Below are 24,626 nucleotides of genomic sequence, written 5' to 3'. Positions count from 1 at the left end.
GCCACTGGCAGATGTGTTCCCGCAAACTGAGAGAGAAAAACAAGGAAAGAGAGAGATGTGGGATGCAGGAGATAAGAGACCAACCCCAGGAGGGAGAAGCTGACAGCAGACAGAGAATCCAGACCAAAGAACAGCAGCAGGCCAAAGCAGGGAGTCCCTGGGACAGGAAGGGATCTAATAAAAGGTGTGACTGGAGAGTTGTACAGGATGTGAGTCGACTTAGATGTTCAAAGAAATCTTAACTCCAGGAAATGAAAACATTTACATAACAAAGGAAACAGTAATTGGATACCTAACTGGCTCCGCAGCGAATAATATTTAGAGTGACAATCAGGTAGGCACTGTCTGAGACCCAGGGCACATAAGTTTCTTTGTGCCTCAGTTACCTCATCTGAACTGGTGGATAATAAAATTCCTACGTCACAGGTCTTTTATGAGAATTAAGTAAGTTAAACGGTTGTAATTCTCTTAGGACAGTGTTGGGCACACAGGAAGGATGAATAACCAAGTGCTAATAATATGTGTCTATTATACAGAAATATGGAGGAAAATACCTACCAAATTAGATAAAAAAGAAAACTGAAGGTGGTTGCCTTTGGGAATCAGGATAGGGGAAGGATGAGGGACCATTGTTTTTGGTTCTAAGTCTCTTACTACAACTTGAATTTTTAAAAACTATTACAGGTAATGTCTTAAATAGAATAAAATTAACTTAAAGCCAGCAGCCAGCTCCAAATTTTAAAATGAAGGGCACACTCAGCTTTAATACGGGCTACTTTATCCTCCCCAGATAATTTATTAACATTCCCATTTGCTATGCAAATGAAATTCTACATATTTCTAAGTGTATCAGTGGACCCAACTCAATCTTTTAAAATAAAATTGTCAACACAGAAACTTTATTATTCAGTTATTTCTGCAATAAAAACATAATTAACTAAAAAACAAAGTGTTCATTGCTCTAAGAGAAGTGTCTTAGGATACTAGCTAGTGATGTTAGATGTGGAGAAAAAACACGCAAAGGGAAGCAATTTGAACTCTACCTTTCCCCTCCTCCTGCCCTCTGATAAAGATTTTAGTAAGTAATGAAACGGGAGACTTACAAAGTAAAAGGGGGAGACATAAAGGCCTTAGATCAAGAAAATACATAGACCTGCTTTTCCATAAGTTCACTTTCTCTTCTAAACTAATGAAAGGACAGTAGGAACCAGAGAACCATTTTGGCTCCTGATTATATAATTACATCACACTGCTCCCCAAAGATATTACACCACCCCTATGCATTTCATGAGCAAGCTACCAGAGCGTAATAGAAAAAGTATTCCATGTAATGGATACCACACCTGATCCTCATTCTAAGTTGCCTAATCCCCTGCCAAATTCTAGTTTTCAAGACACTCACTGCCTTGCTATCCGTATAAATTTAATCTGTCCTCCAAGCTAATATACATTAAGATTTTTACAAGATAACTGCTAAAATATCATCATGTAATAGTTTGAGTACTTCTAAGTTGCTTCTTTTAATATATATATGTTTTAAAGGGGGGGTTTCTTTTGCCTGCTTTCATTTGAATGGCATCTGGTGGATATAGCGTTCAGTTCTAAATTCACAGCCCCTTCTCCCCCCCACCCCTAGACGCTCATCATTTTGAAATGTCGAATCACAAAACACATTTTGCTCTGGGCCTTTGCCAAACTGTCACTGTATCTGGACAGCACAGCCTCTTCTTCAAAGAGGGAACAAAATAGTCTGAACTCTGTCCTGGTGTGCCAGCCAGTGAAGCTAATTCATCACCTTGGGGACCCTGGGCTGTGCAACTGACCACCCAACTCACCCACAAGGGGTGGCAGTTAATCATTCCCTTGAATGACATGGGTATGAAAACAGAGCTGATGGCTGCTCAGCAGACGAGCCTTATCCATCCTGCCTGCCCTGAGCAGTGACTCTTGCCGTTTTCCCATCTTCCCAGACCGCCGGGTTTCAAGAGATTCTGACCGAGGTGGAAATTTTAGCGGTGATTGTGGGATGCCTGTGTCATGACCTCGACCACAGGGGAACCAACAATGCCTTCCAAGCTAAGTAAGTGTTCTAATTGTTGTTATTTTAATGCATTTGCCTTTCTGTTCTGAGCCAAAGGTGACGAATGCTAAAGAGTAAAGCATTAATTTCTGGCATCCGAGGCCAAGGCCATGCAGGCTTGGGTGTGTGTGTCAACAGGGCTCATCCATCTTTATAATTCCTTATTCTTCTTTTAATTGCAAATTTGCCCTTCATGTCATGCTTGTTGATTTGGTCTGTCTCTGCTGACCTCAGTCAGATAACAAAGCTCAGATTTTAAAAGGTCATTTTTTTTTTTTTCTCCCAGAATGTCTGCCTTCATGGCATTATAAGTTTCTTGGATTTGCTACTCTTGCAAGCTGGTTTTGAGACTATTAAAATAAAAGTGGAAATTTTATGAAGCAAAAGATCTCTTCCTTCCTCAATAGAATTTCTTCCAGGTTCTTTTGATGTTGGGTATGTAGAAACCGCAGTGAAATAAGAGTGACACAGAAGGCAGAGGGTCCCTGGTCCTGCCAGGCCTCATCCTACAGAACGGTGGGAAACAAACAAAGGAATTCCACCACTACAGGTGATGTGAGGCACGTAATGCTCATGGACAAAATAATCTGTCCTTAAGCAAGTAGGACTGGTCCAGATAGCCATTGCTTGGTGGCTCACAATGTGGCCAAGGCTACAGAACTTATGGGTGCTGGAGAAAAGACCAAAACCCAGGTCTCCTGGCTCTCATATTGAGGTTACAGTTTAATGTGCTTTTTACTACCTGTCTGTAAACAAATTGATATGAGACTTCAGAGGCTAGAGAAAAACGTTTGGGGATGGAGGGACTAAGGAAAGCTTAAAGAAAGAGGTAAGATCAGCTGTCAGATGACCAATTTCCAAGCCTGTGGAGCAGGTCTGCCTCTATAATCTGAAACCCCAGCAGCCCACTGTGTGTCAACAGGTACCTTTCAGCTCGTCACTTGTTTTGTTCCCCAAAACACCTACCTATTGAGGCCTTGGGGTCCTGGGCCCTTCTATTTGCTCCTGATCTCGCAGATGAATATTGATTTTGTGTCCCTCTATCTGCCTTGAATGCAGTAGCCCATCACTTCAAACTGCTTTTCTCCATGTCCTATAATTTCTTGACCCTCTTACCTTTCTGTGACAGTCACTCTGCAAAAACTCAGCCCTGGCTCAATCTAGCAATTTAATTTCTTGCTCTTCTGTCTAGACTTTTAAAGGCTTTGGGAGGAAGTGTCACAGTTGTGAGTTTAGGGCATACCAAATATATATTCTCCCAACTCGGCTAGGTGCTCAGTACTCCCCACCAATCTTTCTGGGTCCCTAGCCTGTTCCTTCCCCCACTGTTGTCAGCGGTTATAGGTACCAAATGTTCTCTCTTCCTAAACCACCTCCCGTTCTACCCCCCTCCCCCGCGCCACTCAGCAGATCACCTTGCTTCCTCCTTCACTGAGAAAATTGAGGCCATCAATCGAGAACTCCCTCAATTTCCTCCCCTGCCACGAACAAACTTATCTGTCTGGCCCCATCCTTTCCTCCTTCCCTCCTATCTCAGTGAAAGGGCTGTCCTTCCTCATATGTGAGGCTAATCCTTCCACCTCGGCCTTGGATCCCTTCTCCCTCCCTCCTCCGGGACCTTGCTCCATCAATCTTCCTTTCTCTACCCCGTATCTTCCTTCCCCTGTCTACTGGCTCTCAGCATCCTAACAATATGAACAGTTGTCCCCCATCTTGAAAAACCCCACCTCCATCTCGCTTCCCCCTCGAGCTTCTGCTCTATTTCTCTTCTTTCCTTTCCAGCCAATCTTCTTGGAAAGTTGTCTGTTCCTTGTCTTCACTTCCCTCCCACATGGCTTCCAGTTCTGCCCACCAGGGGAGCGGCCCTCAGTAGTGCCACCAATGAACAACCCCTTGTCCCAAAGCTGTTGGACACTGTTACTGTCCTTCTTTCTTGACCCTTCTTGCTATGAGACACATTTTGCCACTAGAGCTCTTCCTCCTTCCTAGAGCTCTCTCTCTTCCTTTGTCTGGGAGAGGAACACCTTCCATCCACCTTTCTAGGCTTTCTTCTCAGTTTGCTTCAAGGCCTCTCTCCTCCTGCCCCAGGCTTCGCTGGACGTGTTCTCTCCTGTTCTTCTGCTCCACGTTTTATCCTTCTCGCTGGACCTCCGCCCACCTGCTGCTCAGCCCCAAGCCCATACCTTTGGACCATAATTCTCTGCTTATCTCCACACACTTATTCCAGCTGCTTGAGGAGCACCTCCTATTTGAAGTCCCACGGTCACCCCAATCCCAGTCTCTCCCTTTTTCTCTTATTCTCTATCCCAGTGAATGGCACCACCAGAAATCCGCAAGTCACCCAGATTCCCTCCTTAGCGCTCCCCAAAGTCGACATCTCTGCATTCTTAAAGTAACCACTGCTTCTTTTGCATCCCTCCTGGATTGCTACAACCAACAGCCTAACTCTTCTCCTCCAGTCTTTCCCCCTTGGCGCTCCAGAATGCTCTTTATAATTCACAGAGCTGATCAGATCACTCCCCTGCTTAAAAGACGTTCACTGGCCTCTTGTAACTTTCAGGATAATGTTCAGATTCCTTAGTTTAGCCCTTAAGGCCCTTTTCAATCAGGCTCCTGCCCATTCCTCTGGCCCAGCAGTCACTCCTTGTCATCCCACCCCCACCCAGGCATCCAGGTTCCAGACACAAGGGGCTACTTAAAGTGCTCTGTGGGGTCCGGCTAGTTCCCTTCTCTCTGCTCCCAGTCGGCAGTTCCCCTGAACAGAATGCCCTTCCTCTCCTTCTTTCCCCCAAACTCCTCTAAAAGCACCCCCCCCCAAGGGTCTATCTCTGATGTACCTTCCCCTTGTCAATTTTCTGTGCCCACATCGTGCCCTGGCTATACTTTTTCAAAAGTGTGCATCGGGCTTCCCTGGTGGCGCAGTGGTTGAGAGTCCACCTGCCAATGCAGGGGACGCGGGTTCGTGCCCCGGTCCGGGAAGGTCCCAAATGCCGCCTAGTGGCTAGGCCCGTGAGCCATGGCCGCTGAGCCTGCGTGTCTGGAGCCTGTGCTCCGCAACAGGAGAGGCCACAACGGTGAGAGGCCCGCGTACCGCAAAAAAAAAAAAAAAAAAAAGTGTGCATCTCACACCATGTTAGTTGCTGATTTACCGGTGTGCCTCCCCTCTTCTTGAGTCCCCGTGATGTGTACAAGTACCAACAGCATGATAAAACCACGAGGAATGTTTGCTGAGTGAATGACAAATGGATGACGTTTTAACTATTTTAATATTGCCTTTCAACAAAGTTTCTTGATTTCTTCAACAAGTGCAACCTTTCATAAGATTATTATAAAACACAGTTTTTTTGTTTGTTTGTTTATTTTTTGCGGTTTGCCCCTGGCCTGGAGACAGCCTCTGTGTCACACTGAGAGAGCCAGCCCTCCTTGCTAGTTGACCTCTTAGCTGTTTGGACCAAGAGTACACATCTAATCCAAACCCAGCTAATCATATTTTATCTCCCAGGAATTTGGACTTGGATTACCATGATATTGACTCAGTTAGCTGTTGAGGTCTAAGCTGCACATAGACTTGGAAGCTGAGGCTGCCATTTGGGGAAAGCTGTGTTGACCACGTCCCAAGTGGATAAACAAGAAAGCAAATCTGCAGGGAGAGAAGAAGAAAGCCAACATTCAGAGAGAAGCAGAGATTATACTATCCTAGAGAAAGACAGAGAAAAAGCAGACTTGATCCCTGGTTTTCCATATCTTTACTCCTATTTCCAAGAGACCCAGCCATACTTGTGACAATGGGCCTTACTCAGAGCTCCTGGCATCATTTAGTCAACGGGTTTTTGTTTTGTTTTGTTTTATTTTTGTTTTTTAGTGAAGCTGGTTCTAATTCATTTCTGTTCTTTGCAATGAATGGTCCCTGAGACAATAAGAAGAACTACAGTTTATTTGTTGTTTACTATCTCAAGTGCTCATCAACATCCTTGTATGTAGATACTTTTGTCTCCATTTTACAGAGGGAACTGGGCCTCAGGAAAGTAAGTAACTTGCCCAAATTCATACATCCAGCATGTGGCAGAGTGGTGTTTGGACCTGGGCTATCTGACTCCAAAAACCATTCTTTAACCACTTTATTCTACTCTCTTTCATGACTTTGTGATATTTATTTTAGCCCTTTGAGCTTCCAGTTTATTGGCTGACTTGCCATATATGTGAACTCTGGAAAACTAAGATATATTTTGACATCCAAAAACACAAGATGCGGAGCCAAAAAACTCATAGAACACAACTAGACCTTGGTAGTCATATTCTTCAGTGCCTTAATTTTTAGAAATTGGAAACTGAGGTCCCCAAATTTCAAGTGACTTGTATTATAATGAACAGCTTTCACACATATGAGATAGATATTAAGTCTCTGATACCAGAATTCAAAATTTTTTTTGCATCCTCATACCACACGATCAAATCTACCTGTTCCAAGATGGTCTGACGTGTTTCCTCACAATGATCGATCTTGTACACAAGTTACCAGCTCATGGGATGTCCATCAGCCCTGTCTCTTAACTGACAGAGTCACTTTTGAACTTAGAACACCAAAGGCCACCACCATGCAACCTCAGTTAAAATTTTTTTCAATAAATGCTGAAAGAGACATTTTTACATCATGATGAAGGAACTACCTTTTTATTGATTAGAATAAGATTTATTCAGCAAGTGTGCCATTGTTTAGGAAAATCCCTAGAAAGAAATCTATATCCTTATTTCCTTATTTACTCCCCATTAATTGAGTGCTCTCTAAGTGCGAAGCACTGTGCTAGGCATTGTGTGGGAAGTATAATAGTCCCTTTCCTTAAAGTACTCAGTCTAACTCCAACCTTTCAAGTGATTTGGAAATGGGATTTAAATGCACCAATTATTATGTGGCAAAGCATATGCTACCTTTTTTCCTATATAAGGCTATAAAGAAACAAGAGACAGTTAGCAAGGGACAAATTACTATATAAAATGCAAAATGCCTCTACAATAAAAAGTTGTGATTTTAGTTATAGCACAGTATGATTTATTCTCTTAGCCTTTCTGATAAGTGAACCTTTGCATTTTCATGCTTTATTCTTAATTTTAAAGTATTGGAGTGCGTGCAGTGAATGATCGATAGGTAGCCAGGGCAGCGATCCCACAGTGCTTTGAAATTACTCTGTTAACACCGCTCTCCTGTTTTCTCCGGGGACAGCGTTTCCCACTCAGCGCCCTCCCTATTACAGCTGCCCCTGATGATTAAATATCAGTACCGAGCAGCTTTGTAGTATATTCTCCTAGGAGACTTCTTCTATTCATTTCTAGCATAATCTCTTGTACTCATTTCTTGGGAATGAAAACCCATCTTGTCGCTTTCAGCCAGGTCCCAGAAGTGAAATACGGGGCGCATTAATCTGCCGTGACAGCCTAATCCCATTCCTCACCACCTCCCAACAATTCTCAATTTCCTAATTACCTTTCATAGTTTTCCTTCTGAAAGTTTCCTGTCTTTTCTGAAAGCCATGGCAGCACACTTCCATTGTCTCTTTTTCAACAAATATGCATATCTAGGGAAGTTATGAAGGTACATAGTTCATAGCTATACAAGTTCCTTTTACACGCTTAATTTTGGTGCCTGTGCGAAGCGCTGGATGCCTATGGGGACAGAATTTTCACGTTGACTTTTCTTTTTTTTTTTGCGGTACGCAGGCCTTTCACTGTTGTGGCCTCTCCCGTTGCGGAGCACAGGCTCCGGACGCGCAGGCTCAGCGGCCATGGCTTACGGGCCCAGCCGCTCCGCGGCATGTGGGATCTTCCCAGACTGGGGCACGAACCCGTGTCCCCTGCATCGGCAGGCGGACTCTCAACCACTGCGCCACCAGGGAAGCCCTGACTTTTCTTTTTAATAAGTTTCTCCTCGGTGTGCTGCCTGTCCAAAAATTAAAAACTTCAGTATGTTGGGATGACCTAATCAATAATGAGCATCATGAAAGATCACAGGTATAAATCTTCCTGTGCTTAAAGGGATCTGGATTCTCTTCTGCTCTCCTTCTCTCGCCCTGTCTCCACATACCCTACATGTACCTGTAATATTTTCACAATTACAATGCGTGTGCCCCGGAGCTACTGATATGATGGATTTACTTACCACAGACAATTAAAGTGAGGTGTGGTGCTAAAGTCAATTTTTTTCCACATGTGATTGATTTGAGGGTTTTTTTTTCACATTTTACATGATAAATGACAGTATGCCTTTACATAAAGTACATTACATGAAAGACATGTCTTCTTTTTTAAAAATGGTTTTATGATCAAGTAAGATTGGTCAATACTGCATATTACGTCCCCTTCCTGCAGAATCACAGTGCATATTTTCACATATTGATGCCACGGAGAAATCCTATAATAAAGAAACAGTTTAACTTTTTAAACCCAGCATTTCCCGAACATATTTAACCATGGGACCATTTTTATTTCTGCCTGTAATGCCATTTAACATTCCAAAGAACTAGTATTCTGTAGAATACATTTTTATAAAGTTTATCCTAACAGATAGATTTTAATTTTTGCCACTTTTATCAAGCTTTCTGACCATGGACTTCACTCTTGCGGTCTTAGGAGGTTCATAGCATGTGCATGAGTAATGGCAGGTGTAGGCGCATTCTCAGTGAGCCTTGGACTGAGAGAGAAAGCACCAGGATGTCTTGCAGTCTTAGAAAATCTGACAGAGACCAAACCTAGTAATGTAAATAAAGGAACCATATGGAATTGGAAGCATTCTTGCTTAGATGATTTCATTCTAGACAAAAAAAGTAGAGTTAGTATCATGCTCCATCCTGTGAATGCTAAGATGGCATCTTGCTTGCAGAAAGGTGACATCGTGAGTGCAAGTCTGGACAGAGAAAGTCTCCTGTGCAGTTACAGGGGACTGTGAGCTTCCTGAGGGTAAAAGCCATGTCGTCTTTATCTTTGTATCCCACATGCCCACAGTCCCACATTGCAGTAGTCATCAGTCCTTATTAGGTGAATGAATGAATGAATGAATCAATCAATCACAGTCTCTTCATAGCATTAGTCTGGTTCTGTTGCAAAATCTACATATTTGTGATTAGATCAGTATTGTGTGAGGGTGGGGACAATGTAAGATGGAATTACTAAAAGGAACAAAGAGAATGTGACGATGAAGATGCTCAAACCGTGGGCCATCAGATGCATTTGCACAAACACCCTGAGAGCCCTCTGATGAAATGCAGCAGTTCTAAATCCATGTGGATCTGGTGGAGAGGAGAGGGCAGCATAGGAGGCACCAGTGTTTTTGTTACAAGGTGTCCCCTGGTTAAAGGAGGAAACATCCTACTCATCCTGAAAAAAGAAAATATTTAGTGACTTGTTATCATGTAGCTGATTTAACTTTGTGAGGTCTGCTAAACCAACCTGATAAAGGAAGAGATGATATTTTGCATCTTGACCCTACTTTACATCAATGACTCTCTTATCAGGATTCACACCAGTAACTGGGGCACATCTGGCATGGCTAGTTAATAGAAACAAATCACAGGAATCTGAGCCTGTGGTTAGCAGTTATACTAGAAGAATTCTGAATTAAATTTTGAAACCTTCTTTCATTGATGACAACCAGCTTGGCAAAAATGGAGAACTGAATATCAGAAATGTATAAGTTATAATTATCTTTCTCATTATGTAATGAGAAAAAGCTTCACAATTTGGCTTCCAGTCTAGAACTGGTACTTACTAGCTTTGTGACCTTGGAAAAGTAGCATAACTTCTCTGAGCCTTGGTTTCCTTATCTGTAAAATGAGAAAATAATACCTGTTTCATGGTTGTTGTCAAGACTAGATGAAGTAATATATTAAAGTGTTAATATGTTGCCTAGTTCATGACAGGTACTTCTCATGAGAGCTATTATCATTAATAACATTATTTTAAAATGTTAACACACTTATTATGGTCAACCTTCAGTTTGAACTATAATCTCTAGACATACAACCACAACTTTATTAGCCAAGCAACTAATATTTTTTATGCACCTACTCCATGCCAGGCATTTGGATTTGACATGCATATAAAACATCCTAGAATTTCAAAAGCCAAGACAAATACAGCTAAGACACAATACAGTGTGCATTTTGAAAAATCTATTTTCATAAAAATGAACTCTATGTTAGAAAAATAGTGACTAATGTTAAATATTAATCACTTAATGCTAAGATTAGCCTAACAAATTTTCACGTATTAAATGATATAGATTAAGGCAAGATTTAAAGAAATAACACCACCTGATTAAACTCTAGTACCCTGCTTACTAACCCTATTCCTAATAACCCCTAACCCTGCTGTTTTATACCAACATGTGGTCAGCTCTGAGTCTTTCCAGAGATCACAGGTCCCCCGCACCCCCAAACCCGCCATGATCTTGGGCCTCCTCATGCTGGAGCTAGAGGGCACCTTATGACTGAAATCCCTCACGTGGCATTACATGCAGTCTTTGCTCCTCTCACTAAAAGGGCAGACTGTGATCAGGCAATGTCTGTCATTTCCAGGTTAAGGCCAAATTGCCCTTTCAATGTCCACACTCTCTGCAATTAGCAAGAAGGAACACAAGGACCTTCATGGGTCCTCGGCTTCCATCCCACGACTGTCCTTTAAACCATAGGATTCTCAGAATGTCTCTCAACTCTTGAGATGCTCTAAATGCTACTTCAGGAGAATTGGAAATGAACACACTGGAACATTTTAAATGAGCACTTGCCAAACTGACATTGTTGAGGAATGGGTTGTTCTACATAAGCAAAATATACAGATAATTCAAAATTATCCTTTCAAGTATCAATTAACATTTTATTTATTTAAAATGGAAATATCTATGTGTTTTCATTGTTGATTAATAATTAGTATAGACTACAATCTACTACATGGCAGGCACTATGATGGGCACTTACAAGTATTTTATTGTATGCTCCTAAATAACAAGTGAGGTAAAGAGTATTATCATAATTTTAGAGACAAAGAAACTGATGCTTAAAGCAACTAAGTAATGACCCGAAACTATTACCGAGAGCTGAGTTCTGACTCCAAATCCAGGGAACTTTCTGGAGTTCGACATTGAGATATCACAGTGTGACTGTAGGTTGGAAAAGCTTGTCAACCTTACATGTAGAAGCTTGTCAACCTTACATATAAAGCAGATTAAATGGGTTCTACATGATATTCACAAGGTCTTTTCCCATGGAGCCGCAAATACATTTGGTATATGACATTCGTTCTGGACACTCAGAAGCTTTATAAGGTTTAGCTCATGAAGCCTATCCTGATCCCCAAAGCCAGGAATTATGTCTCTTGTCCTCAGATCATCCAAAGCACTTTGACTGGACCTGGAACATTTTCTATGGTATTTATATTATGTGCTTTGTGCATTATTTTCCCGTAGGACCACATCTCATCTCCCTTACTAGTCTGTAAATTTCTTAGCAGCGTGGGCCGTGTCTTTTTCACGGTCGTATCATCCACAGCATCTAGCTTAACACAGAGAAGATTCCCAAAACGTTTACTTAATACATTCGTGAACTACACAGGTGGTTACCTGAGAATGTATCTGCTCATGGTCCTTTGCGGAAGCAGGAGAAACACGTTGATCCAAAGAGCCAGTGTCGGGGGATCGTTGACGGGTGAAGGGCCTTGGTCACTCACACATCTGTCCTCTTTCAGGAGTGGCTCTGCCCTGGCCCAGCTCTATGGAACTTCTGCTACCTTAGAGCATCACCATTTCAACCACGCAGTGATGATCCTTCAAAGCGAGGTACAGACCTAACATTCTGCTTCTCCCCTTGAAAGAAAACCAATGAAATGATGTTTCCTACTTCTCTTTCTTTGCAATGCCACAGGAAGATACAGAGAATCGGCACTATTGGACCTTTTCTGTGTGGCTTTTTAAAAATTCTTTCAGATGCCTGACCAAGGACCTTGTTCAAATTCGTCCTGAGCTGATTCGTTTGGGTTTTATTATTGGTTAGGAGGCTTTTCAGATTCACTTAGCAGAGCAGACTGCCACAGCTTGTCACCAGAGCATGGCCTTACCTTTCTTAACAATACAGAAGCCCACTAACAGATCCAAGTAGTGAGTGGCCCAACATCTCCATTTTGTGAAACCCATTTAAAAAGATGGTAGAAGCAGAAACAGGGTGAGAAAGTTACACTTTATTCGCATAATTGAGAAACCTATAAAAGATAAGAGAACTTAAAATTGCTGGTGGGACCGATTTGAAAGTGAGAACTGCAACTAAACTTGAGACCCAGGGCTGCAGCCATAAGCCTTATTTTGCTTCATGTGCATTGCAGGAGTTAGAAGTAGTTGGTCTTTTATACTTTTAGCTCTCCATGGAAAAAAAGTAAAACTGCTAACTGACTCTGGCTGAGGCGTCTGAGTTTGAAATTGCCAAGAAAGGATCTGCTTAATTTTCTGCAGGCATACAGACTTTTTTTTGAGGCCAGGAAGGGATCATCTGTTCCCCATTATTTGTCAGTTCTCTAGCTGTGCCATTAATTATTATTATTATCATCATTAAGGCCCTGCTTTGCTGGAATAGCATCATTAAATATGGAGGTTTTTTTCCTCCAGCTTATCTTGAGAAAGAGTGTCTTTTGCAATATCACGAAAGCCTTCTTCAACCCCATAAAGGAGAGTCGGCACTCCGGAACCTGAGTGCAGCTGCAGAAGGCAAACCCGCTGGGGGAGATGTATTTGCAGTTGGGAATGAAACATCAAGGGTTAGGCTTTCAGTAACTCTGACAGAAACCAGTATCCCAGCATCTGCGGCTCTGGAATTTTCCTATGAAGGCCATGTTTTAGCTGCATGCTGTGGCAGAGGGAAGTAGGAACAGGAGGAAACTGGGGTCAGACTATCTTTTCTGTACTGGTAGTATGATGGGTTTACACCCCTGAGGCCAGACATTCTCACCTTTGTAATAACAGATTATATACAGGAGGTCAGGGTTTTCTTAGAAGGTCATTTTCTTGTTTCTCTGGGAAAACAAACCCCACTCACTCAGACTTTGTCTTCATATAAACAAAATACATGAGCTGCACTTCACTCCAGGGGTTCTCTTTGAAGAACGCAGAATAACAGTAATGGAACCAAGCAGTGGTGTGTTCAGGCTCTGCCCTGACGCTCCCCCCACCCCGCCCCATCCTGCCCATCAGAAAGGCAAAAATGCAGATGTCATCACCACCCCACTTTCCAAATAATGCAGAGGCACAGAGAGGTTAGATAGCCTGAAGAAAGTTGCTCCAGTCCTTTCTTCCTTTACATTTTTTTTTTTCCATCAATACCATTCCTCCCTAAACAAGGAGTAGAAGTAGTGTTTTAGGGAGACTAATCTATTTTAGAGACCAAACCCTTGAGGCACTGTAGAAGGCCAATTTACATATAAGCAATACATTGATTGCAAATTAACTTTTATTATTATTATTATTAAAGCTGACCTGGCTGGCTTTGTCACTCTCTTAACTATAAATTGTGTTAAGTTACTTTATGTCCTTTAAAAGTAGTAAAATGCACTCTCAAAATAATCAAGATCCTCAAATTCAGACCAACTTTCTCCTGGACTCCACATTAGGTTTTACTGTAACTGGCTCCTAGTAGCTATACTTCTTTCCCTGAGAGATGCTAGATGTGTGGCTGGATCCAGATGACCACTATTCCAGAGGTCCCAACCACTTTTTCCCAGGCCCCAGTACACCAGCCTGTGATTGATCCATGGGGCAAGGCTGAGGCAAAGAACGCTGGGCAGAATTATGGTGTGGCATTCCTTTAGTTATTAGTCTTCTTCCTAATGGCTGAATTAAGGGTCTGGAAGAGTTCATTTGAAAATTATTATTAATACTGGACCTGGTCCCAGGTGGAACCAATATACTTTAGTCTCTAAGGAGTGGTGGGTTCCCCCAATGAGGTAAATTAACTCAAGGAAGCAGATTATCTATCATCTGGTACCTGGTAGGTAGTAATTTACCAATTGATATTCTGGTTCCCTGGAAGAATTAATGTACCTCTCGTTGGAAAATATTCTCAGGCAGTCATTTCACTGCCTTCCTTCTGCACCATCTTTTGGCTGTCAACGCTAGGTTTAAAACTGGTCCAGTTCCCAGACCACCTGTTTATGAGTTCATATCTCATGCTAAGAAAACCTGACAAATGAAAAGTCTTAACTTTCAAAGCAAATTAAGTGAATTGTCAGTCATTTAAAGAAGGATTTTTTCGGGAAGCAGCTGCATAGCACAGGGAGATCAGCTCGGTGCTTTGTGACCACCTAGAGGGGTGGGATAGGGAGGGTGGGAGGGAGGGAGACGCAAGAGGGAGGAGATATGGGAACATATGTATATGTATAACTGATTCACTTTGTTATACAGCAGAAACTAACACACCAATGTAAAGCAATTATACCCCAATAAAGACGTAAAAAAAAAAAGGATTTTTTCACACTTTATTAAAAATACTGTGGAACTGTCTAGTGTGGCTAAAACAAATTTGGATGGAAAAAGGTGTGCTTTTCAAAGGTATGGAGACACAGGTGTACTTGCAGGTTGTTCAAGGCCAAAGGCATCTTTAGAGCCCTCCTATGCCAAGAGCAGTATCTTATACATTCTAGCTACTCAGTAATTATTCACTGTCCTGAATTTCACACACTCCATCCAGACGTATCTTCACAGCTTAACACAGGGTTTCTCAGCTTCAACAGAATTGTCATGTTGGGCCAAGTAAGTCTTTGTTGTAGGGTCTGTAGGGTGTACTGTAGGATGTTTAGCAGCATCCCTGGCCTCTCCACTAGATCCCAGTAGCACCATCCCTCAGTGTGACAAGAAAAATGTCTCTAGACATTGCTAGAAGTGCCCATTCCCAAGATCACCCCCATTTGTACCACTGGTCTAATGTTTCTTCTCTTCCTTGAAGTCATTTGTTGCCAGAGCAAATACTTCCAAAAGGCCAACTTAAGTCTTTACTAGTGAGACTAGTATGTATTGATATATTGGGGTCAGAAAGATTCCTGAAAGTTTTGTCAGCTTTTCTGCTCTGTAATTCCACAGGACGTGGGCAGTTAAATGGAGTTGTTGGCACAAACGTGGCCTGAGGAAGATCAGTTCAAACACTCTTCAATTTTGTCTTCAAGACTAAGCATAATAAAGTGTCCCTTGGTGGTCCTCCTCAACAATGATTGTACTCCTAGCTTTGCTATGTTTGCCAGGGAATCTGTTGTAGTTGCACAAAATGTCGTTAAGCTTTTTAGAAAATGATTTTATCATGTTTCTAAACCTTTTTTTAAAAAAAAAAAAAAAAAAAGGAAAAACATGTAGTCACCAAGCTCAGATTTAACGTTGTCTTTTGTGACTTTGTACTTTCTCGTTCCAGGGTCACAACATCTTTGCTAATTTGTCCTCCAAGGAATACAGTGACCTTATGCAGCTTTTGAAGCAGTCAATACTAGCAACAGACCTCACGCTGTACTTTGAGTAGGTATTGGCATTTGATCTATTTGACAAATGGATATCTAAAGTTTCAAGCTGTAATTAATTTTCAGGCCCATATTAGGGATTGCCTGTTATTCTAGCACTGATATCAATGTGAAAATGACCTAAACTTTTTGTTGTTGTTTTTTTCCCCTCATCTAAGAGAACTTCATTAGTGTGGTGTCTGTAAAACAAGACAATCAGGGCTACAATCACGAGATTTATATCTTTCCTCTGTTTTATGAGCCTTGTTTGGGACTCTTGGCTGAAACTAAGTGATGGCCATTTTTATTTTAGAGACTGGCTAAGATTGCTATTTTAGACTATGATTTCCGGTTAGATATCTAATGGCAATGATGATGCTAATGAAAAAGATTTGTTGCTGAAAGGATGACCAGAAAGCCCAGCCTTCATTCCTTGCCTCTCCTCTAGCTCTCTTTCTCAGAAGAGCCACCCTCCTTTTCCCAAAGCTCAGGCCTCCATCTGAGCTGGCGATTCCATCCCGCTCGTTTCCTGTGAGACCTGCTCCCTCGGGTACCACCTCTTTTGGCAGCCTGGTTATCTCTTCCTTCACTGGTATGCACAGTTTGCTCTGATCTTAAAGACCAAACAACTTCCCTTCCTTAAAAAATTCTTTGACCTGACCCCTTGGTCTTTAATTGCTTTTCAATTCACCTTTCTTTTACTGCCCACCTTTTAAAATAAATGGAGCACATGAGTACCTTTATTTTCCTAACACCCACTTACACTTTGGAGACCAGCGTCCACCTTCACATTCTACCAGCGTTGTACTTTCAGAGGTCACCAGAGACTTCCTTGTCCCCAAATTCGATGTCATTTACTCATTTCTGATATTTTCTAGCTTCTTTGAGACATCTACAGGTTTACTGATTTCTGATTGTCAATTTCTACTCTCTTTTCTTCCGCAACATCCATCTGCCTTCCTCTCTCCTTTTCTGGATCCCTTATAGATTTCTTTTCTCCTTGCTTCTACGTATGAGTTCCTGAACCCATGTTCTTCTTTCTCTACTCTACTCAGATTCACTCCCCTGGCCTCAGTGCTATATTACCTCTATAGAGGCATAGAGAAGACCCTGAAATTCTTCACTCTAATACTACCTCACATTCTAGACCTGCATCTCCAACGCCCATCTTAAAAGCCTTCAGTGGCTTCATTGCTTTCAAAGCAACCTCTAAACTTGGTTTGCATTTCAAGGTTCTCCCTCCATAATCTGCCCCCAACTATTTTTCATTATTATCTTCCACTTCTCTCCAACATGATTTGTACTCCAACCAGACAGGTCTAATGTTACCCTTTGTTTTTTGTTTTTCAGAAAAAATAATCCTTTTTGTTAGTTAACTGCATGTTACCCTGTGAAAACACCTTATGCAATGGCCCTAGTTCCCCAATCATCTCACCGTTCCTACATGGAATCCTCTTCCTCCACTTCCCCATCTGGCTGAACTATCTTCTACCACCTTTTCCAGGAAGCCTATGTCACTCCCTTTGAATTTTATTGTACTTGGCATTGCATCAGTTAGAATTAGATTCAATTGTAAGGGACAGGAAACCCAAAATAACAGGAGCTTACTTCTTCGTCGCGTAAAAGAAATCTGGAGATAAGCAATCTGCAGTTGGCAGAGTAGCTACATTAAGTCATCAGGGACCCAGGCTACTTTATCATTCTGGGCTGCCACCTTCAAACACATGGTTTCCACCTGAGTCCAAGATAGCTGCTCATTTTCCAGGCAAAATGTCCACATTCCAGTTATCAGAAGGAAGGAAGGGACAAAAAAGAAAGGGACCAAAGGTGATGCAAGTTATCTTTTAAGAGAGTTTTCTGGAAGCTTCACATAACAATTCCACTTCCATTTCATTGGTCAGAATTTAGTCACTTGGCCATCCCTAGGTTGAAGGGAGGTTAGGAAAGGAAGGCTTCATTTTGGGTAATTATATGCCCTGCTAAAGTCTAGGAGTTCTATTACTAAGAAAGAAAGGGAAGAGAGATATTTGAGTAGACAACTGATAATCTATGCCACAGGTGTTTATTGCTGGTCTCTAGTGAATGGGTTATGACACAGTACAGTGCAAGGAGTAAAAGGCTTTGGAATTATATTGGTCTGGATTTAAGTCTCATTCTGGCATTCTAGTTAAACCTGGTGTATTGAGCCCAAGTGTCTATGTCCTCTCCCTTCTGAAACGCCACTAAAATGGCACCAAATAAATTTAAAAGCAAAAACAAAAAGGCGTAAATCAGAGAACCAGAGAGGGCCCAAAACAACTGATAAGAGATAATCCATTTGTAGAAAATGGAAGGCCAGCTGACGAATGTAACTGATCTGGCAGAGTGGAGTGGAAAGTGGGAGGACAACTCTGAGAAGCAAGCCAGTTTGTCTTGCAGAGCCTTGCTTGGGGCTTAGAGACAAAAAGTACCAGTGAAAAGTGAATGCGACGCTCACAGCTTAAGACAAGGAAATTACTAAAAAGTCAGTTTTCAGAACACTCAGAGCCCACTAAGTCCTCCACCAACCTAACCAGATAACTCCCTTTCCTCTATCCCTGGAGAAGGGCAGAGGTTTATTCTCTGGAGAAATGAAAGAAAGCACTCTGGACTGAGAAAAGTTCAAGGTGGGAATGAGACACAGAGCTCAGAAGAAGGGATGAAATCAAATGGAACAGGTCTCTGGATTGAAACCCCAAGCCCACAGCCCAGTCACCCAGAGGCCAGAATCTGTAAGCCACACATCCAGGTTTCTCAGATTCAGCAAATGGAAGTACAGGAAGTGCAGTTAAATTTGAATTTCAGATAAACAATGAATAATTTTTAGTATAAATGTGTCGTATGCAGTGTGTGTGTGGGACACACACATACAACTCCTGGTTAGCCTTTTAATGCCGTACTCTTAACATGCAGATAGCAAGGATCACAGAACATTTTATGAAAGTCTCGCATGTGAAATCCAGAGACCAAAACAAACAGAAAATAAATGGAATTCAGAGAAAACAGGGAGAGGAAGAAAACAAAAACCAAAAACTCTTGTTAATATCCTTAGAGAGCTAAAATATTGCCCCCATGAAATAAGAACAGAACGCTTTAAAAAATAATAGGAGCAAACTGTAGAAGAAGAAAGAGCTCTTGCAAATTAAAAACATGATGGCCAAAATAAAAATCAAGTGAAAGCATTGAGAAATACAGTCAAAGGACAACAAGGCAGCAATATGAAAAACACTGCTTTATTTCATTATATGCTTTTTAGTACTGTTTGACTTGTTAACTGTTGTATGTATTACTTTTATAAATATAATTAATTTTTAAAATATATTTTAAAAGTAAAAAATCCTAGCTCTGCCACTACATAGCTGTGTGTCATCAAATTATTTACCTCTCTGAGCCTCTCTTCTTCATGTGTAAAATGGAGATAATAGTACCTATGTTATCTGTCTTATGAATGTCTTATATCTTACAAATGTCTTGTATGTCTTATAAATGGTGGCATCTACAACCTCATTTGCTTTATAGGCTATTTATTTTGCATGTTTTGTGGCCCTCATTTTGACTTAACTGTCATGCTGTTCCATCTTTTTCTGAATTGATGCTCCTGAATTGGTTATTTATGGAAGCCTGTATCCCTTTAATATTCTTATTTCCTGTGTCTGACACTTGCAGGGTTTTGTGTTATTTTTCTCAAAGTAGAAGCATTTTCCCAAACCAAGTTTCCAAGTAAGTTCTAAGGGAGAAAAAAATGTCAACAGTAGGAGTGCATTCATTAAGCCCTGTTAGGGATGTGACGAATCACTGAGTGACCGCTGGGATGCAGTCAAGGAAGTTGGTTGCAACTCGTTTTCTCATTACTCTGCTCTTATCTTAATGCTGCAGCCCCGGCTAATGTTTGCTGACTCCAGAAAAGCTGGCTTGTTCTCTTTTTGTCAGCCTTATTGTTTCTTTGAGTTTCTGAATAGCTGCTCATTCTCTAATCTAGACCTTCAGGAGGCTGATTCACTTGCCTGTCTAAAGTTGCATTAAAGTACGGCCATATTTTTAGGCAAAACAATTCCTAGGGTTAATGAGGGGGAAAGCAGCTACTACAAACTGTCTCCCAGTTGCTTTTATTTCACAGAGATACAGTTGTGGAATTGGAAGGGATGTTAGAAATGATGTAATCCAATTCATCTCCTTTATTTTGTAGATCAGGTACTAAGCTTGAAAAGGTTAAATAGTGTAGTTTCGGTCACATAACTAATTAGTGGCTAAGCTGGAACCCACACCTCCTGTTTCGAGGCTTTTCCACAAATACTGTATTCCTCCTCTAATGGAAGAATTAAGAAGTAGTTGTCATTTAAGTTGGGGATGCATTACATGGAAACATTGACCTTCCCAGGTGTACATGAATTGGTTTATTATGAAAAGCAGGATGAGTTCCCATCCTCTCTCCCAAAGCAGAGCCAAAGACAGGGGTTTGCATGCATATAGTCTAGTTTTGGAGGTAACATCAGGAGTAGGAGTGGGGGACTGGGACAGTGAAATGGGGAAGGAGGGAAGCTCTTGTAAAGACACATTCCCTTGTTGGTCACCACTGTGGTCAGTCGGGCTTGATACCACAGGGACTGTCTGAAAAGTCTTATATAAGCTGCACCTCAGAATTACCCACCAGCCTCCAGCCTCTATCAGCGAGGCTGTTCCATGGGAGTTAAAACTTCCATGCACTTCCAGGACGTGCATGCCCAAGGGCTGGGGATTCCTACAGCCATTCCCCATCCCATGCATGGGCACAGAGAAGTGCCAGGGAGGAAAGTAAGCAAGGCACAGGGCAGCCGAGGCAGGAGCCATGGTGCTGGTTGGAGCAGCAACGGCTGAAGAAAGGTGGACAATGGGGCAGCCTTGTACCCTTTCTAGAAGTTTGGATCATCCTTGGTTCTTCTGCCCTGACTACTTAAATCAAAAGCCTTGACACAGTTGAGGTCAACCAAAAAGGAAGCTCACTGCTTTCCTCCCCTAAGAAGGGGAAAGTCACTCCAGAAGGGGTCAAAGCAGGCAGGGAGAAAGATCCAGTCCTTTTGCAGGGAGGTTATGACTCATTCCTGGAGGCAGGATTTCCTGCCATGAGCCAAAAGGGAAAAATGTAAAATTCCTGGAAATATGGAATTCCTTTAAAAACAACCACAAAACCTTGTAAATTTAATTTCTAATGGCTTTGGGTATGCTCAGGATTCTATACTACAAATGATGGGTGAAAGCAGAATTCACAAGTTTAAAAAACAGAAAATCAAACAAAACCTCAGTGTGAATTTCTAGGCTTCACAACCTAAGTCTGGGGGTTAAGTCTTTAGTCTGATTTTCCAACTCATTGAAAGCATTTTCCAGTTACTGCTGAGTGATTTTCTGAAATTGATTTCTGTGCCTATTTCTGAGTCCCTGCAGTGAATATGGCTTTGATAATTAAATAGTAATTTCAGCATCTCAAGCAGGAATAGATATACCCTATTGGTAACAGCCATGTAACTTTGAGGGAGTCACTCACTTAATCTCTCTTTGCCCTGGTTTCCTTGTCAGCAACATGGGAACAGGTACATCACCCATACCGAGCTCCTAGAGTCCTTGTGGTGGCCAAAGGAGATTACCTATATGAAAGATAATTAAAATTTAGATTAAATAATTTAAATTTGATAACACCGATCATTTAAAGTACCTTATAAAGAAAAGAATCATTCAGCCAGAAAAATTAATAAAATTTGGACCATAAAAGATGGCACTTGTTGGTTGCAGTTGCCTTAGACTGTCTGCATGAAGTCAACAAAGATGACCTTGCATCTTCCACAATTAGTAATAAAAACAACACCTAAAATTTCCTGAGTGCTCACTTGGGAGCTTTATATATACATTATTCCATTTAATACTTAAAGCAGTTCTGTCAGAGCAGGTACTATTATTGACCCCATCATACACATGAGGAAACTGAGGTTTGGAGAGATTCAGTAAATTGCTCACCATGTTAAATGGTAAAGCTGAGATTGGAACCAAGTATTTAGACTCCAAAATGCTTGTAACTACTCTGTCATTCTCTCTGCAGTTAGTTTAAGAGAACCAAAGGGGAAACTGAGGCCACTCCTGGAAATACTTGGGCACCAAGGGCAGCAGTAATGCCAGTTCCAGACCCACTAGATATCAAGCCGGTGGCAACTGAACAAACTGCTGATGCCACCAGCAGGCTATGGGTAGGGTGGAGGCTCCAGGTGAGAGTTGCTCAGGAGCCTCACCTGTGGGGCTGAGACCGCAAGTAGAGGCTCCTTGTTTGTTGTTGAGCTATCCTGGGACATCAGAAGTTGGCAGTTCTTTAGCTTTAATACAGTCATGGAAGCTGTTGCTCTCAGGTAGCAGTAACTGTTTAGCATTCATCCCCAACAGGTTGTGACCACAGAATACTATATCCGTCATTTACCAGGTGCCTGCTCCATGCCCAGCACTGTTCTAGGCATTACAGTATCTCCCTGTATCACCACTAGAATGGGGGCTCCATGAACGCAGACATCTTCCTCTTTAGCTCACTCTTGGAGCCCCCAAACCTGACACACTGCCTGACATAATAAATTCTCAAAATATTAACTCTTTGATATTGAATTCTCGTATCAGCCTGCAAGGTAGATATTGTTATCCCCATATTCTAGATAAGGATACCTGGGCTTAGAGAGGGCACATACTTTACCCAAAGTCATCAAGTTGTCTGTGACATGTCTCCATGCCACATTGCCTCAGATCACTATTTAAACTGAGAATTATCCAAGAATTCAGATTTTATAAACCCATTTGGGTGCTTAATGCTTTTCTGGTTGGCTTTCTAAATTCATCAGACTAATCTTCAAATTGAAAATTTTTCACTTCCCTTTGTGCTCTGCAAACATTCATAAGCCATTATGGAAAATGCCCAGTCTAATGGTTTCTTTGTCTTTGTCTTTCCAAAGGGATGCAATAAGTAGCATTTCTCAAAAGCATCTGATGATGACAACAAAATGTACTAAATTGTCTTAGATTGTTAGGAGTTATGGTTTGACTATCCTTCTAAAAATTAAACTAATATCCAAAATAATTTATTTTATAAAATACAATAGGAACTCAACAAATGTTTCTACTGCTATGCAGACAGGAATATTCATACAAATGTTTATTAAGAGTCCACTATGTTCAGAGTTTTCAACCTCTATAGTAGCCTACACTCAACTAGCCCCATATTGGAAAGGAAGAGGATAAATTAATGCATAGTTAGGTGTAATGACTTACAGGGCTTAACCCATTGTTCTTTCCCAAACATTCTTATATTTTAACAGAGCTGATGAATTAACCCACGGAAATTACTCTAATGGTAAAACAACAGACACAGTGACAGGTTAATGGAAGAAATATTTTGGTACTTTTCGATGCACATCAAAGCATTTTATATCTATTCATCCTCATATCCCCATCCACGTGATATTGCAACTGAATAAAACATGAGAAATTTATCCACTAGCACTTACTGATGCCCTCTTTATGCCAGGCACTGTGCTAGTTGCTGGGGATCACAGGCAGAGAAGACATAATTCTTCCCTTCAGGGACTGAGAACCCAGTGTAAAAGTGAGAAAAACAGTAATACCACATCGTGAGGAGTGCTACGGCCAAGTAAATGCAGGGGCAACTAGGGCATGCTCTATCCAGCCACCCCTTGGACCACTTCTTGTCCTGGAGATTATGGATCAACTGAACTAACAGTTAGGGCCTTGTATTGTCTAATTTTCTGTCATTTTCAATATTGAGAGTCATTCTGGTCTTTCCATTTCCTGCATTTGCCAATTTTATTCATGCTGTCACCAACAGCACAGCACCTAACAGGTAATTTCATTCAGGTTCTTAGCTGGTCATGTGTTATCAGTGCTAGTCTAACACAGGGAGACAATTCACTTTCAAAATAAAATATATGACTTTTTTGCCTTTAGTCATAATTACTGGAATTAACATCTGCCTACTAATTTATTATTCCTCTCTGATGCTTTTATGCCCAAAGTCCAGAAGTGTCTCCAGAATCTGCATTTAGCAATCAGTCGCAGATGTATGGTCTGCCTGTTGAACGAGCTGCAAGAACACTGAAAGAACAAAATTCCCCTCCCCTATACCCATTCCACCCCGTCCCCTATACTCTCCTTCCACACGTCTGACAATTCTGGAGTTGAAACTGCAGGAGAGTCACAATGATGATTTTCCACCTCAGCAGTAAAACCTTCCTAACATTCATAGAATTTTAGTAGATTCAGAACAGTTAGATAAATAGATAAAGATTATGTGTCCATATATACATGTATAGTTATATAAATTTACAAAAAATGTTCCTGATTAAAATATACACAGGATTGGTGATTTCTCAATTTACAAATAAAAGGTGCCTTGTAGATGAATTACAAACCAGAAAAATTTTCAATGTAGTGATGGGTGACTGGTAACCAATCTTTAAAATTATTTTTGAAGGTAATTTTAGCAGTGCTGTTCAAATGATGCTTTTTTAAAGATTGCTATTTTTCGGAGTGAAACGTATGTCAGGAGAGCAGAATAAAAGCCTAATAAAAACATATATGATTATAAATGAGATTTTCCAGTAAGTTGCTTTCCACTAGCTGAGGTGTTTGCCATTGTCCTTGAAAACCAAGGTTCCCAATGATCTGCTTGAAAAGTTAATGATATATTTCCTCATGACAAGGAGTCTGGGTACAGGGAGTGTTATATAATTTTGTGGATTTTCAAATGTTCGTTTTAGCAGCCCCATGTTTTTAAAAGCACTCCTATTTCTAACAGTTTCACATATGCTGATTTTGACTCTATGATCTATATACACATACACATACAGATGTTAAAAAGAGCATCTGTGTGGGCCAATTTCTCAAAAGCACAGTGAATTTCACGATTATCTCTAAGGAGGAGGTCAGAAATACACCACCTAGAGCTGCAGACTACCAATCTGGTCTGGGCCATCTGCAGCTCTTTCGAGCATCTCATTGTTGA

The 24,626-nt window shown here is 41.3% G+C and overlaps 1 protein-coding gene across 1 annotated transcript in view; it reads left to right on the top strand.

The window, feature by feature from the left end:
* Positions 1-24,626, top strand: part of PDE11A (phosphodiesterase 11A) — a 420,363-nt gene that overhangs the window by 340,618 nt on the left and 55,119 nt on the right. The window contains exons 13-15 of the mRNA XM_004267363.3: positions 1,971-2,080; positions 11,810-11,900; positions 15,505-15,605. Of these exons, the coding sequence (XP_004267411.2) occupies positions 1,971-2,080; positions 11,810-11,900; positions 15,505-15,605 (302 nt within the window). The remainder of the gene's footprint in view (positions 1-1,970; positions 2,081-11,809; positions 11,901-15,504; positions 15,606-24,626) is intronic.

This window comes from Orcinus orca, chromosome 7 (genome assembly GCF_937001465.1).
Source record: "Orcinus orca chromosome 7, mOrcOrc1.1, whole genome shotgun sequence".
Taxonomy (NCBI): Eukaryota; Metazoa; Chordata; class Mammalia; order Artiodactyla; family Delphinidae; genus Orcinus; species Orcinus orca.
Note: the sequence above shows the minus strand (reverse complement) of the source record. Positions and strands in the feature narration are given on the sequence as shown.